Source organism: Pelophylax lessonae (assembly GCF_965119305.1).
Source record: "Pelophylax lessonae genome assembly, chromosome: 12".
Classification (NCBI taxonomy): domain Eukaryota; kingdom Metazoa; phylum Chordata; class Amphibia; order Anura; family Ranidae; genus Pelophylax; species Pelophylax lessonae.
In genome coordinates this window covers 116,029,052-116,046,543 of record NC_138779.1, presented here as the reverse complement: position 1 = coordinate 116,046,543, position 17,492 = coordinate 116,029,052, and the positions used below count along the sequence as shown (strand labels likewise).

Below are 17,492 nucleotides of genomic sequence, written 5' to 3'. Positions count from 1 at the left end.
GGGGGTGGCACACAGAGAGAGAGAGAGGGGGGTGACAGGGAGAGAGAGGGGGTGACACAGAGAGAGAGAGGGGTGACAGGGAGAGAGAGAGAGGGGTGACAGAGAGAGAGAGGGGGGTGACAGGGAGATAGAGGGAGGTGACAGAGAGAGAGGGGTGACACAGAGAGAGAGGGGTGACAGGGAGAGAGAGGGGGTGTCACAGAGAGAGAGAGGGTTGACAGGGAGAGAGAGAGGGGTGACAGGAAGAGAAAGGGGGGTGACACAGAAAGAGAGGGGTGACAGGGAGAGAGAGAGGGGGTTGGCACAGAGAGAGAGGGGTGACGGAGAGAGAGGGGGTGGCACAGAGAGAGAGGGGTGACAGGGAGAGAGAGGGGTGATAGGGAGAGAGAGGGGGTGGCACAGAGAGGGGTAACAGGGAGAGAGAGGGGGGTGACAGAGAGAGAGAGGGGGGTGACAGGGAGAGAGAGGGGGTGGCACAGAGAGAGAGAGGTGTGCCAGGGAGAGAGGGGGGTGGCACAGAGAGAGAGAGAGTGAGGGGTGACAGGGAGAGAGAGGGGGTGGCACAGAGAGAGAGAGAGAGAGGGGTGACAGGGAGAGAGAGGGGGTGACAGGGAGAGAGAGAGGGGTGACAGGGAGAGAGAGGGGGGTGACACAGAGAGAGAGAGGGTTGACAGGGAGAGAGAGGGGTGACAGGGAGAGAGAGAGGGGTGACAGGGAGAGAGAGGGGGGTGACACAGAGAGAGAGAGGGGTGACAGGGAGAGAGAGAGGGGTGACGGAGAGAGAGGGGGGTGACAGGGAGAGAGAGGGGGTGGCACAGAGAGAGTGAGGGGTGACAGGGCGAGAGAGAGGGATGACAGGGAGAGAGAAAGGGGTGACAGGGAGAGAGAGAAGGGTGACAGGGAGAGAGAGGGGGTGGCACAGAGATAAAGGGGTGACAGGGAGAGAGAGGGGGGTGGCACAGGGAGAGAGAGGGGGGTGGCACAGAGAAAGGGGTGACAGGGAGAGAGAGATGGGTGACAGGGAGAGAGAGGGGGGTGACAGGAAGAGAGAGGGGTGACGGAGAGAGAGGGATGGTGACAGAGAGAGAGAGGGGTGACAGGGAGAGAGAGGGGGTGACACAGAGAGAGAGGTGTGACAGGGAGAGAGAGGGGTGGCACAGAGAGAGAGGGGTGACAGGGAGAGAGAGGGGGTGACACAGAGAGAGGGGGTGACAGGGAGAGAGAGGGGGTGGCACGAGAGAGAGGGGTGACAGGGAGAGAGAGGGGGGTGGCACACAGAGAGAGAGAGAGAGGGGGGTGACAGGGAGAGAGAGGGGGTGACACAGAGAGAGAGAGGGGTGACAGGGATAGAAGGGGGGTTGACACAGAGAAAGAGGGGTGACAGGGAGAGAGAGAGAGAGGGGTGACAGAGAGAGAGAGGGGGGTGACAGGGAGATAGAGGGAGGTGACAGAGAGAGAGGGGTGACACAGAGAGAGAGGGGTGACAGGGAGAGAGAAGGGGTGTCACAGAGAGAGAGAGGTGACGGGGAGAGAGAGAGGGGGTGACAGGGAGAGAGAGGGGTGACAGGGAGAGAGAGGGGGTGGCACAGAGAGAGAGAGGGTTGACAGGGAGAGAGAGGGGGTGGCACAGAGATAAAGGGGTGACAGGGAGAGAGAGGGGGTGGCACAGAGAGAGAGATGTGACAGGGAGAGAGAGAGGGGGGTGGCACAGAGAGAGAGGGGTGACAGGGAGAGAGAGAGAGAGGTGACAGGGAGAGAGAGGGAGGTGACAGGGAGAGAGAGGGGGGTGACAGGGAGAGAGAGGGGGGTGACAGGGAGAGAGGGGGGGTGACAGAGAGAGAGAGGGGTGACAGGGAGAGAGAGGACTGAGAACAGAGCGATCAATGACCGCTGATCACTCGGTTATCAGTGCTCCATGAGCAGAAAACTGGTGACTGTCAGTCACTGGCTCCCCGCTTTGCTCCCTGTGCTGGTCTGGGGGGGGGGGGCTGAGTGGCTGGCTCAGGCTCTCAGTGGCTCACTGAATGGCTGAAGCAGGTGCTAGTTCAGGCACCTGGTTGGATCCCGAACATTTGGTTGTGACCTTTACTCAGCCTGGATTGGTGCTGTGACGTCAGCCGACAGCGAGCTTCAGCCCTCTGCTGGCTGAAAGCGGGTCACAGGAGTGCAGAACGAACTGCACTCCTGTGCTCCAAAGAAAAAGTACAGCCAAACGAGTTTAAAAAAAAAAAGAATTAAAAAATAAAATATCAATAAATACATTGTTCCTTTTATTAGTCACATAAATATTAAATATTGCATATAAATATTTTATGTTTTTATTTTAGCCAACATGTGATGCTGTAGTCTTATTTTTTCCATCCTTAGCCTTTGTGCTTTATCCCTATCCTTTACCAAAAATGGCCTGCTGTTTAGTAGCTCAAACTGACATTTACAGTCAGAGCAGTGACTCTTTCCCTCTTTCCTTCCTCCTGCTCTTCCCAGACCAAGCAGACATAGTCTGAAACAAATAGCTTACATATTTATGTAATTGGTAAGGTTAAATAAAGACACCAATCCATCTAGTGTGCATGTGTTTATGTTACTATCATTCCCCATATCCCCATATATTGTTTTTTGCTAAGATGCCCATCTAAACTTTTTGGAAATTATCAACACTCCACCCTGACACTGCGAACTGTGAAAGGGAGTTCCACTTCATTACCGCTCTGACTGTAAAGAACCCCTTATTCAATTTAAAGTGTTACTAACCCCACAACAGTAAAATCAGTGTGTATGTGCAGTAAAGCATGCTTATTATCCTCACTGTGGAACCTAAGGGGTTAATCCTCTGCATTGTGTAAAAAGGCTGTTCAATCCTGTCTTCTCTGATAATCTCCTCCTTCAACTGACTCCAATATAAATCCTGATATTTACAGAGACGGGACAGGCTTCACATTCTCAGCTTGGTGTGTATTGCTAGAGACTTTTTTGTTTTTTTTCTTGGGAGAATGCATGTGATTAGCACAGGGCCAATCAGTACTGTCTAGACAGAGGGCCAGATATAGTGAATGCAGGCTCCTGGGTTAAGTAACACTTTAGGGTTAAACCCCTTCTTGTCCAACCCTATTGAATGGCAGCGTGTCTTCCTAAATGGTCTGAGGCTGAATAGTTTTCTCCATATGCTAGATCCATCACAATATGGATATTTGTATATTGTGATCATTACTAAACCCAGGACCCTGCATTCACACTATATCTGGATTCCCACAGTACACAGAACACGGAAATTCAATTATTTTAGTAAAATGCATATTTTTAGCACTGAACACTGTAGTAAATTCACTGGTCCCCTCAAAAATGTCAGTTAGGTGTTATCTGTCTTCCACGATGTTGCAGTCTAAAAATCGCTGATCACCGCCATTACTAGTAAAAAATAAATAAATAAAAATGACAAATCTATCCCCTAGTTTGTAGATAACTTTTGCGCAAACCAATCAATATACACTTATTGGGATATATTTTTTACCAAAAATATGGGGCAGAATACATATTGGCCTAAAATGATGAAAAAATTTGATTTTTTTTTTGACTGCGTTTTATAGCAGAAAATAAAAAAATATATTTTTTTTGTCAGAATTGTTACTCTTTTTTTTTATTTATAGCGCAAAAAATTAAAACCGCAGAGGTGATCAAATAGCACCTAAAGAAAGATATATTTTTTGAAAAAAAAGGACATCGATTTTTTTTTTTGGGGGGGTACAGCATCGCACGACCGCGCAATTGTCAGTTAAAGAAATGCAGTATCACAAAAAATGGCCTGGTCATTACGGGGGGAAAGCCTTCCGGTCCAGGAGTGGATGCATACTAATAGTCTGCTAGCTTTGCTTGCTTCAGTTTGTCATTACATGCTATTGCTGAGCCTGCGTTCTGCTAGGACCCCCAAATCCTTTTGCATCCACCTAGCAAGTAATATGCATTCATATTTTTAGCACCCAAGTGTACTACTTTACATTTTCTAATATTAACCTCATTTGCCATACCGTTTTCCACCCCTTTATTTTGTCAAGGTCTTCCTGTAAAGTTTCTATATCCTGCGGTAAAGTTATAACCCTGCTTAACTTTGTATCATCAGCAAATACTGAGTTTAAACTATTTTACCTGCCTCTATATCATTTATAGAGAAATTAAACAAAATTTATCCTAGGTTAGAGCCTTGGGAAACCGCACTTACAACTCCAGACCATTCAGAATATACACTATTTATCATCACCCTCTGGATGCACTCATGTAACCAGTTTTTATCCAGGTACATACACTGTTGTCAATGCCAACAGACCTCATTTTGTAAATTAAGTGTTTATGGCAAAACCCAAATACACCAAATCCACAGACCTTCCTCATAGAATGTTAACAGGTTGCTCTGGCAAGAACAATATTTCATATTACTACAAATTATACTGTTTTTATAAGCAAGTTATTGGATATAGTCCCTTATCATCCCTTCCAATAGTTTACATACTATTGATGTTAGACTGACTGGTCTGTAGTTCCCAGGTATATATTTTGTCCCTATTATGAAACTTGGCACCACGTTAGCTTTTCAACAATCAGCTGGTACCATTCCAGTCACTAAGCTGTCCTTAAAAATGGAAAATAACGGTCTAGCCATAACCTGGCAAAGTTCTTTGAGGACTCTCTGGTGTAAGCTATCTGGTCCTGGGGATTTATTCACATTAAGTTTTTCAAATCTTTTTTGAAGACTGGCTTCTGTTAGCCGCAAAGGCACATTTTGTTCAGTGTTACTAGCAATACAGTCTTGTTTATTTTACCCCTCCTCTTCCTTTGTAAAAAATTAAGGAGAAGAATGTGTGTAATACAGTTGCCTTTTCCTCATCATTTGTAACCAACTTCCTTGATTATCCTTTATGGAATCATTTTGCTTTGACCTCACCTTTTTACTATTAATATATTTAAAAAATTTGGGAAGATTTTTTTTTTTTTTACTCTCTTCCGCTCCTTTGTGTTTCTGGTGGGCTAATTAGCTGCCCTGATGTGCTCTTACATTTACTACAGTGTCTTTGTAATTTTGGAATGTCGATGTTGACCCCTTTGGTCTCCTATATTTTGAAGGACAGTTTTTTTATCATTAAAGTGGAACTTTCTTCTGCTATGTGTCTCTCGTGGGCCAGTGAGTCACTGGCCCTCTGCTCTACTCCTCCAGCGCTCACTGGAGCACTGGGAAGTGGAGGGGGTGGGAGCAGGTGTCTTAGTGTCCCAGCAGCTCTCTGAGAGGCTGAGCCAGCTGCCAGTCCAAGCATGTGGGTGGATCCTGAATGTAAAGTCGGGATCTTTCCCGAGCCTGGCTTGACTGAGACATGTCAGCCGAAAATTGGTCACAAGATTGCAGAATGAGCTGTGTTCCTGTGATACCCAGAATAGCCAAAATAACTTTAGCTATACTTCTCCTTTAAAACACTTTCATTTTTCCACAGTGTTCATTGTTTCTAAAATGTGATCCCATTTAATGTCATGTAGTATGGTGTGTTTAAATAGAGTATTTAGTAAAGGTGGCTCTTTTTAAACTTCATGTTCTTGTATTACCCTTGTGTCTCCTTTTCCTATGATTTTGAATGTAACTATCCTGTGATTGCTGTTATTCCTTACTTCCAAATCTGCAATCAGATCTGTGTTGTTTGCAATTATTAGATTTAGCAGAGCATTATTTCTAGTTAGGGCATCACCCAATTGACACATGAAATAGTCTTGTAAGACTTTTAAGAAATGACAATCCCTAAACAAGTGAACAGTTCTATCTGCCCAGTCAATATCCAAATAATTAAGTCCCTCATGATAATAACATTTCCCTGCCTCACTGCCTCAACTAACTTTGAGAGGAGATTGGTCTCCTTCTCATCCTTCTGGTTAGAGAGCCTGTAGCATACACCCACTATTATTTCCTGTTTGTGTCTTCCCTTTGAAGCTCCAGCCACAATGATTCCACCTTTCCCTGTTAACAATGTTATCCTTTATTTTCACTAGCAAATCATTCTTGACACAGACCTCCTCCTCTTCTAGCTTTCCTGTTCCTTCAATACAGTGAATACCCCCAGGCAGTCAACAGCCAGTCATGTGAGCTATCAAGTGTGGTTTCTGATACTCCCACTAAGTTGAAATTCTTCTTATGTATCAGCAGTTCCAGTGCTTCCATCTTATTAACTAAACTTCTAGCATTTATGTTCTGAGTGTTAGGGTCTTTGGTCCTGATATCGACCCAATTCTCTACTCATCGGTCCCTGCTATCTCAGCAGCCATCCCCTAGCCCTGTCACGAGACACTACAGGGAACATACTTAAGTATACTGATATTTTGAATACAGTTATCTCAACATCCTGGTTTGGACCCCTTTTGGTTTGGACTGCTCCCATGTCCGCCGTGGGGGTACCTGTCCCGGTTGTGATCCCCTAGGTCTCCACTTGCTTTTAGAACCAGCTTTACACAGTAGCAATTGTTGATATCCATACCCACATTATCTGCCCTTGAAGAAGCGGTTACCCGCGAAACATGTCGGGCAGGGTTTAGGTTTAGACACCTAGCTCCAATACAGTAGACCCACCAGTTTCACCATCTCTGGCAGACTTGTATAAAGTACTCAAAATTTCTACTTGAGTAAAAGTACAAGTGCTCGATCAAAAAGTTACTTGAGTAGAAGTGGAAGTGCTCGCAGAAAAAGTTACTTAAGTAGAAGTACTAAAGTATTCAACATTTTTTTTACTTAAGTATTGCAAGTAGTTTTTTCAAAAAAAATGCTACTTAAGTACTAAAAGTAAAAAGTACCAGTAGTTTTGAAAAAAAATTTCTACTCAAGTACTGAAAGTAGAAGTACAAGTACTGTGTTATGTAGTTATTAAAGAAAGAAGTCAAAAGTTTGAACATCATATTGTTTTTTATTATTTCAAATGATTTATTCAAATGATTAACCTAAAGGACAATCACAATTCCTTAGGCTGTAACTTTTTGTAAACTAAAAACAGATAAAGTATGTCCCTCCCTTCCCCTTTTAAAGCATCCACCTTTTAAAGCCAGGGGTGGTCTCCTTCCTGAGCTTCCTCACTCTCACAGCCAGGCAGATCACTTGAAGTTGAAGGGCCAGGGGTGGAAGGTGGTGTTTTTGGTTCGTCCATCTTTTCAGCTGATCAAAAGGCAGAACAGGAGCATGCGCAGTCTTCTTAATCGCGGTTTGATTTGATTTGCTCAATTGATGATGATGTGCCAGGCCAGCTTTATCAAACCTACAACGCTTAAAGTGAAAAATGCATCAAAAACTACTAACAAAGTGGCTGTGCTAAAAATGCTAATAAAGTACCTGCAATTATATATATTCTTCTTGTATTCAAAATCATCGCCCACAGTATCAAAAATAAAGTGACATGTCTGTGCTAAATGCAGTGCAAATTATTCCCACAATGTAAATGTAATTCATATAAAATATATATGACAATACCACAATAAAATAAGTTGTGATTGTGAATAAGTTAGGTGCAAGTTTAAGTGTGTAAACTAAACTTTATAAAGAAAAGTCCATAACTGAATTCCAGTGTGCAATCTAAGAAGTGCTTGTCACTTGCTGTCAGATGCTTCCACCTTTCTTCTGTGATCTGCTCAAGTAAAGTGGTGGACTGGATAGCCTCTCTCTCTGCCTCTCACCTTAGTAGCACTGGCACTGCACTGGTTCAAAAAGCTGTCTATATTATTTTCATGATAAGAACTTGTCAGAACATGCTTCCACCACCTGTCCTTCACACTAGTAGTGCTCATTTGCTTTGCTCAAGTCAAGTGCCACTGCCAGTGGCCACTGCAGTGCAGGCACAGCCGCACAGGCAAAGGGAGGCCGCAGGTAGCACAGGCACCACCACAACACAACACTTATGGTCCATGGACCATGGATGGTCGGATAATCATCATAGCCGTCAGTCTCACTCTTCTTGGTTCAAAAAAGCCACCCATGACCCGTGTGTATATAATATATTAATATTTTATATTGATTATTTGATTCTCAAATGGCACATTTGCCATGGCAAGGATTAGGCCCTCTCCACGGTCCACCTCACTCACCTCATACAGTAGAGAAGAAGATGAGATAACGAAGAAAATGCTCCGAATCCCGCCGCCCGTGTCACAACTCCTCTAAGTAAGGGCCCTAAGGGGTGGAGTCTGAGTGACACACAACACGTCTAGAGGCAGAGACCTCGAGCGGGAAGACGACAGCATGGCTCCTCCAGTGCGGTCTTAACTTGATGATCATGACAGTGATTCCGCGGGCCGCGGCGCGAGCGAGGCTGTGGGATTGATTGAATTGAGTTGTGCTGCCTACTGCTACACGCTACCTACTACTAAATTGTGAGTCAGTATATTTTATTTCATTTTTATATATAAAAGCGGTATTGTTGAGAACTACTAGCCACTAGATCTCCTGGCTGTCACTTTGTCACATGTTGGGGAATCACAGCGGCTCGGCTCCAGAAGTGGCGGGTGTCCCCGTCATCCTGCCAGGGCCGCCAAGAAGTTCATCAACTAATCTTAAGTTATTAATATCTTATGAGGAGAGGACCAATGGGATTGAGAATTGAAATAATTAAATATATATGGCTTTTTGAACCAGTGCAGTCAGTGCCACCCAGACGCTATCCACCAGTGCCACCACCATTAAGTGTGTTGGTCGGTCACTCGAGCACTGAAGGAGGTGGAAGCATCTGACAAGTGAAGTGACACTTTAGATTTGCACACTGGAATTCATTTATGGACTTTTCGTTATAGATAGGTTTACACACTTCAACTTGTTGCACGCACCTGACCTAACTTATTTCATAACTTATTTTATTGTGATTTATTGTCATATTTTATATGAATTGAATTTACTGTTACATTGTGGGAATAATTATTTTCACTGCATTTAGGCTTTAGCACATTCATGTCACTTTATTTTTGATACTGTGTGGAGTGTGGGCAGGGCACTGGGGGCAACAATGATATTATATCGATTGCACAGGCACTTTATTTGCACAGCCAAGTTGTGTTTGTTAGTAGTTTCTTGATGCACTTTAGGCTCCGTTCACATCTAGGCGTTTTGGGGCGTTTTTGGGGCGTTTTTCTGCTCTAGGATCAGCTCTCAAAACGCCCAACAAGACAAATCCTATTCATTTCAATGGCCCCTGTTCACATCTGAGCGTTTTGAAGCTGTATACAAAACGCCCAACGCTCAAAAAAGTACATGAGCTTCTTTTTGGGCAGATTACAGGCGTTTTCCATTGATCTCTATTCAATCTAAAAACGCCTGCACAAAAATCGCGGTAAAAATCGCGGTAAAAAACGCCGCAAAAATCGCGGTAAAATCGCGGTAAAAAACGCGCGAAAAACGCTACGCTCAGGTGTGAATGTAGCCTTAAGCGCTGTAGCACCATTTATTTGTTTGTTTCATATTTTCTTTTTATTGGAAAGATTTGGTATAGCAGCTTTTATTATACACAGCCTTTATTTTCGTATGCGCTGATTTACAAATGACATTATACACATTTTTTTGAGCTTTATGCAACCTGCCATCTACTGCTCTGGCAGTGGTAATTTTTTTAAAAGTAACGAGTAACTATGCAGCACAAAAAAAAAATACTTGAGTAGAAGTATCGAAATCATCAAAAAAATGTAGTGAAGTAAAAGTAGAAGTAGGAGAAAAAAATTCTACTCTAGGAAAGTACAGATACCGCATTTCGGTACTTAAGTACAGTACTTAAGTAGTTCTACTTCGTTACTATACATCTCTGATCTCTGGCATAGGTCTGCATTGGACAGCGTGATCTACATCACCCCTCCGTGGATATTTGGCTCTTTGAGCTTCTTTATTGTATGCTACTGTTTGACTATTATTATTTGCTCTGTATGCTTTATTATTATTTTCAGTGTTTGCTAACACGATAATAATAACTTTTAAACATTGTCTTCCCCTTTTCTTTTTTGATATAATAAAAATTTGTTTAATTTTATATACATGTCTGACTTTTGCTATTTGTCTTGATGACAGTGTCCCTTTAAAAGTCCCCTTGGCCCACCCTCTCTCCTTTTCTTCATTTATGAACATGGCTTTTTCCTTTTGTTCGAGCACAGATTATTTTCTCCTTGTTTGTTCTGAGGCTGCAATAGAATCTTGTCAACCTACATTGGTTGTAGATACTCTAGTTACACCAATTTTGCTCTCAATAGCACCCTTTGACCTTCATTTTCTGCCAGCTATACCTTCCTTTGATCCTTCTCCCTCACCACCTAGTTTAAAAGTTCCTCACACCTTTTGGCTATCTTCTCCGCAATAGAGCTGCACCCTTCCCTATTAGACGCAGTCCATCCCTGCTATAGAGCAGGTAACTGATCGAAAAGTCAAACCAGTTCTCCGTGAACCCAAAACCCTTTTTCCTGCACCAGTTCCTCATCCACTTGTTAAGTTCCCTAGGCTCCTGCTGCCTCTCAGATATGGATCGAGGTACAGGCAATATTTCTAAGAATATTGGCTTGGAGGTTCTTTTCTTTAATATAGCACCTAAGTCACTGAAATCATTATTTAGGACGCTCCACCTTCCTCTAACTTTGTCATGGGTACCAATATTTACAATGACAGCTGTGTCCTCCCCAGCCCCAACCAACAATCTGTCCATCTGATCGACGATGTTCTGAACCCGAGCACCCTGTAAACAACATGCTGTTTGGTGAGCACGGCCTTTGTGACAGATTGCCCTATCTGTCACAATAATGAAGTCTATCCTTTTCTGTAATCTTCCTTTATCCTCATTGGAGGAGGAGTTTCCCTGGCAGCTAGGGAAGTCACTCTGCTCCTACAATGCCAATCCTTGATTGATATTACCAAATTCATGCAACTTGGCGTGGGGCTGTGTCAGCTCCGGACTGGCCTCTCTAATGTTTTTCCTTCTACTAACCTTCTCTGGAGCTGCACTTCCATATCTGAACCCACCTCTGTACTGGATGATGCCAGCACCTGATGTGTACAGCCCAAACTCCCTATCAGGTTGGAGATGATTCGCAGGATTGCCAGCTGCCTCCTTAGATTCAGGATCTGGGTTCTAGGGAAACAAATTGCTTACATTTTGCACAGCTGTATTCACCCTTGAATGGTTGTTTAATGAACATATATATGGCGTAGGATGTGTACTGAATTGCATATAATTCCCATTGGACATGTTACCCATTAATGTAATAGGGATAATCCAGGAAACATTAGGAATTATATTTTATACAATTTAGTGGTAATCTTCCTTCCTAGTCTTATTTTCCTCTGAGCACTCGTTTCTCTTAGGCTTCGTTCATACCTGAGCGTACTGAATCGAAGGCGGAATCGTGTGATTCTGCCTGCGATTCCAAAATCGTGACAACATACTTATTTCTTATTGGCACCCTAAATGTGATGCGATTTTGCCATAATAGTCAAGCAACAAAACACGCTAAAATCGTGGCACATATCGCACCGCCAGATGCACCTCGCTCCGTGTCAAGATTTGCTACATGAGCTTCTTTGGAACAGAGGGAGGCCCTTTCAAATAATTGGTGCCACTCCAAAAATGCTTAACAACATTTTTTAAAAAAGTAAAAAGAAAAAAAAAAAGCGGTGCAGTAGCTGCCTGTCACTGCACTATGCTCCGGTGTGAATGGAGCCTTAAGCCCCGTACACATGCATCGAAAATTGGCAGGGAATTGTCGTCCAACGTCCCATCTGCCGATTTTCAGCTTGTTAGTATGATGCTTCCGACAACCGACTCCGACTTTTCGGCCAAAAAAAATCTGGTGTGCAGGCTATAAAATTTTTGTTGGCCGTCAAAACACGGCCGATTTTCGTGCAGTCAGTACAGATTTCGACAGGGAAAAATCTTATGAGCAAGACTGGGCATGCTAAGAGAAGAAAAAACACAAAGAAAGCAAACCAACACATGACATCACTTCAGAAGCAGATTTTTGTTGGGCTAGAAAATTTGTGTGCAGTCTAGGCACATTCCAACCAACAAAATACAACTCTGGACAAAAGACGGACGATCGGTCGGCCGATAATCGTTGCGTGTGTACGGGGCTTTAGGCTAGCCATACATTATACAATTTTCTTATTCCATTTCCTTTAGATTTACCTTAAACTATGTATGAAAGGGTCTGCCTGACTACATACAAATTGGAACTATGTAGGTTTGACATCATATTACGTGGTTTTGGTAAATCTAAAAAAAATTGTACAAGAAGATTGTATAATATATGGCCAGCCTAACTGTTTGGGATCTTCTGCTGACTGTTGAATTTTCCTTCAAAACATTACAATATATCTAGCTATATTATCTATTCTAAAAGCATTTCCTGACTCCATTCTTTGTTCGCAGCAGATATCTTTGAGAGTTTCACGGATCATCCTCCACTTATCCTGCCCTGTGACAACTTCCGCATGCAGATATCACAGCCATTAACCAATGATGCCTTCCACAAGCAGCTATGTCATCTCCGTCATTTTGTATGGGACCTGGAGCAGAAATCCTTGCCGGCTAACCAGAGGGCCCTGTACAGGATGGACACCAGTCAGTAGAACATCACTATGACGGAAAATGAAGTCGGACAATGTAGAGCCTAATGTATTGCTTGAACTGTGTTTGCCTGTGTCACAGAAAGGACATTTTTTACACTGTCCAGGGATAAGTGTTAAAAAGGTATGAGACTCCAACTGCTGAACTTGAAAAGGTGAACCTAAAGGGAAACTCAGATATTAATATTTCTTTATATTTAACCAAATTATTAAATGCACAAAACATTATATTCATTGTTCAAGTCGTTCCACATCTGAAAGATCAGCAAATGTATTAATAGCATGCACTACATTCTGTAGATATTGCCACTGGTCATTCTTACAGATCCGCCAGATTAAGCCTTCTATAGCAAAATATTTGATGTAGAATGTAATCAGTTACAAAACACTGCAGGCTCCACATCATAGCCTGCATTTTATGAATGAAAGTAATATTGAAATTTATATTGGAGTCAGGTGCTGAGTAATCACTGCAGTGTTCAGCAGATAAAGATATCGGCTCTCCATTTGTATTGGGCACCTTAGTGTGGCCTTATGTTTAGATGACCTTTGTTGTCTTCTTCAATCTTCTTCATGATGTTTCCAATACATGGTGGTCTAGAACAGTGTTTCTCAACCCTTTTTTTAGTCGAGGCACCCTTTAAAATTTTAGACAATCTCAAGGTACCCTTTAAAATTATGGACAGTCTCGAAGCACCCCATTCTAAAATGTAAAAAGAACTATTCTAATAGCTTTTACACAATGCAGCAATACACTTTTGCACACGGGTACTGACTAGTATACCAATGTTTCTCCATTAGTCAGCTAATGTCTTCCTAGTGCTGAGGGAGAGGGGCACAGGAGAGTCAAACAAGGATGCTGCGGAGGCAACAGACATCCTCCCTATTAACTGATGATGTCATTGGTTGTTAGGATGCCAGTGTCTAGAAAGTCATATTGGTGCACAATGAAAACCTGTGGCTTTGTGTAACTAAAAGTCAGGCTTGATCCACCTGCTGGCTGGCATACAATTTTAATACATTTTTAGGAATTTTGCCAAGGCACCCCTGAAGAAACCTCAAGGCACCCTTGTTGAAAAAGGCTAGTCTAGAAGATATGCAAAGAATACCTAATTTAATTTTTTCTACTGATAAGAGAACATTTACAACCACAAAGATTTTGAAATACAGTAGCATGTCTTTGTGCAAACATTTTCAATAGTCTGAATATCACCATAAGCATTGTCTAAAATGTTTACACTGTTTGGTTTTCTCAGGATAAGTATGACCACCCTAAGTAATTGCACAATAAATACAAAGCATTCTAATGAGCTTAATAAATAAGACAACAAAGGCAGTGACCCATACTTACTAATCAGGTGTCAGTTTGTTTTCATTCTGATTGTTCGCTATGGCTATCATTCAGTTAAATCTGTCATGAAAAAATATTGTAAATGCTATTGCTGACCTCCTGCTATCTCTATGGCTATTGTGCAAGAGCCTATGATTTCTACACTTTCTGAGCCACAGGTATGCAGATCTGGAAACTCAGAGAAAGTTGGCAGTCCTGATCTGCATAGCTGTTTTGGGTCAGAAGTCCATAAAGCAGTGGCGGCTGGTGCTCCATGGCCCGGGGTGGGCGTCAGGCAGACCACACCATCCCCCCCCCCCCCGGACCACACCAGCTCACCAGCTCACACACCACCCCCCCCCCCCCCATCGCTGGCTCACTTACATTAAAGTACTAAAGATGCCCTGGATCCCTCCTGCCTGGCCCCATTAGAAGCCTCCCATCAGCTTCATCTCCGGTGGCAGCGGCTTCCCCTGGCAGCGACGGCGGCTTCCCTGGTGTCTCCTCCCTCCTCCTCCTCGTTGGCCAATAGCATGGCCTCTCCTTTTGGCCAATCGGGAAAATCATGACCCGCTTCCTGATTGGCCAGGAGGAGGATCCATGTGACAATTTTCATTCGCTTTTGTCACACAACTGGGTGGGCTAGGGGCACAGAGCACTGAGCAAAGAGCCCACCCTTTTTTTTAGCCTGTGAGAGCCTCTGGCTCTAATCGCATGGTTAAAAAAAAAATCCCCATTGAACTCCATGCGTCCGGCACCCCGCATTTGTAGATTAGGGGGCCGGACGCATGGATAGGGGGAGCTGCGCCCCATATACACCAGCCGCCACTGTCTTAAAGCAGAAGGTCAGGAAAAAGTGTCTGTGTTCCACAATAATTATTGTATCAAATGAATACATTTTAAAGGCATGGTCTGCTGTCAGCTTTGCTCTACCCCTTCATTATTTATATGTCTGTTTTACTTGGAGTATAATTTTGAGCTCACTATCATTTGCATTCTATTAAAAGGTCCAAAAAGATAGGACATAAAAGACTGCTTCAATTTCACATCAACATTTTAGTGTGCATTTTTATATCTTTATTTACAGGTATATGTGTTTTTTTTTGTTGTTTTTTTACACCTTGTGAAAATAGAATATACAGCGCTCAGCATAAATAAGTACACCCGTTTTGAAAAGTAAGATTTTAATCAATATCTCAAGGAACACAAGGTCGATTTCCAATTTTTTTGACAAAACTGAGTTTATAGATCATTTGTGTAGCTGATTACATGAAAGTAAGGTAATATGACTTAGATTACAAAATCTTCAGTTTTACTCAAATTAGTTGATGCAAAAATGAACACAGCCTACAACAAAAACTACTACACCCAGTATCTTGTATGACCTCTATGATTTGTAGGGACAGCACCAAGTCTTCTGGGCATGGAATGAACACGGCGAGATATTGCAACGTCTATCTTTTTCCATTCTTCAAGAACGACCTCTTTTAGAGCCTGGTTGCTGGATTGAGAGTGATGCTCAACTTGTCTCTTCAGAATTCCCCATAGGTGTTTGATTGGGTTCAGATCAGGAGACATACTTGGCCACTGAATCACTTTGACCCTGTTCTTCTTCAGAAATGCAACAGTGACCTTAGATGTGTGTTTTGGATCATTGTCATATTGAAAAAGTGCACATGACCAAGGGCATGGAGTGATGGTAACATCTTCACTTTCAATATACAGCAGTACATCTGTGAATTCATAATACCATCAGTGAGCTCCCTGACACCAGCAGCACTCATGCAGCTCCACAGAAGGACACTGCCACTACCATGTTTTACTGTAGGTACCATGCATTTTTCTTTGTACTCCTCACCTTTGCAACACCATACGGTTTTGAAGCCATCAGTTCTGAAAACATTTATCTTGGTCTCATCACTCCAGAGTACAGAGTCCGAGTAGTCTTCTTTTTTTTTCGGTACCAGTCCTGGCAAATTCTAGACAGGCTTTTTTTGTGCATGGGCTTCCTTTATGGACAGCACCCATGCATGCCATTCCTCTGCAGAGTATGCCATATTGTGTCACAGGAAACAATCACCCCAACTTGGCTTTCTACTTCTTTAGCTAACTACAGTGAACTTGCAAGGCGATTTATTTCAATCCTTTTCATCAGAAGATGCTTCTGTCAAGGTGTTAACCTCTGTGAACGGCCTGGACGTCTCTGTAAGATGGTTGCAGTTTCATTTGTTAATTTTTTGTATTACTTTTACTACAGGCTTCACCTTTCTTGTGTAAAGAAATTATTTTCTCTCTCAGACCCTGTGACATTTCTCTTCCATGTGGTGCCCTTGCTGACAGCATGGAATGGGTTTTCTTTGTTAAGTAACGCCCTTTTAAAAGCAACTGTTTGCTGGCCACCTGTTTAATGAATAATTAGACTCACCTGTAGTTGAATTCTTGTTAATTAGGATTTTGTTGTCTAAAATTTAGCTTTGCTCCTAAGGCCCCTTTTGCACAGGGTGGATTCATTTGGACGGACTCTGCTAGCTCAGCGGGGATGGCTCAGTTGACCCCTGTTGAGCAGGCGGATGATAGGTCCGTCTCCACTCACTGTGCAGAGATGGATGCAGAGTTCTGCTCTCCTCTATGAGGAGATTGGGTGAAAACAGACAGCCTGTCCATTTTCATTTGATCCCATTAGATCATACCCGCTGGATGGATGGCAAATGTATCGCCATCCGTCTGTTTCAGTGGATCTTGTTGGATCGGATGCCAGGCGGGTATCAGCGGACACATGTCCGCTGACATTTGCCTCCCCATAGAGGAGAATGGGTGGCCCGATCAGGTCCGCCTGAAAAACGAACAGGAGGACCTAATCGGTCCGATCGTGTAAAAGGGGCCTTAGACTTTCATTGGGGTGTATTCATTTTTGCAACAAAAAATAAATTGTTACGAAAAATATTTTTGTGTGTGCAAATTACAAATCTTGGTTGCAATTGGAGTTAATGGTAGAAGCATGTGTGACGGTTGTTTGTTCTATGGAGTCCACCCGGGAACCCAGGGACCCCAAGTCTGTCCTGAGTTGCTGCATGCATGAGACCATGTCCGCCTGCATTGTGTTACGCAGGGTATACATCATCTCTCTCATTGTCCCTTCAGTGATGGGATTGTTTCCAGTGGGGAATTATGCAAATGGGTCCAATCTCTGTGAGGGAGAGACAGGGGCATGCTGTGTGGGAAGGCTGGTGTCCATACCTGAGGGAAAGGCTGGTCTTGGAGGTGAGTCTCTCCTCTGCCTTGACTTGGCCGGGCTTCTAGATGAGGGAGAAGGCGGTGAGGGTGATCCTGACGACTGGCCGCTGTCTGGGTTTGCAATCCTCCTATGAGCCGGTGGATGGGATGGCAGCGGCTGCAGTTTTGTGCAGCGCTGCTGTTCCTTGTCCTCCTCGTGTTCCCGGGCTGCCTCCATTTTGGCGGAGCCCAGAGCTCTGAGAGATAAGGAAACCGGACAGTTTGTTAGACTGCTCCGGTCCCTTCTTACATCTGGTCATGTCGGCGGTGGCCGGCGGAAGCTGCGGGGATCAT

The 17,492-nt window shown here is 43.5% G+C and overlaps 1 protein-coding gene across 3 annotated transcripts in view; it reads left to right on the top strand.

Annotated features, from left to right (window-relative positions):
- Positions 1 to 12,975, top strand: part of RASIP1 (Ras interacting protein 1) — a 187,963-nt gene extending 174,988 nt beyond the window's left edge. For 2 of the 3 annotated variants that reach the window (XM_082273509.1, XM_082273507.1), the window contains exon 12: positions 12,399 to 12,975. In XM_082273509.1, the coding sequence (XP_082129635.1) occupies positions 12,399 to 12,598 (200 nt within the window). In that variant the 3' untranslated portion in view covers positions 12,599 to 12,975. The remainder of the gene's footprint in view (positions 1 to 12,398) is intronic. The other variant, XM_082273508.1, reaches the window with a different exon arrangement.
- The last annotated feature ends 4,517 nt before the right edge of the window (positions 12,976 to 17,492 follow it).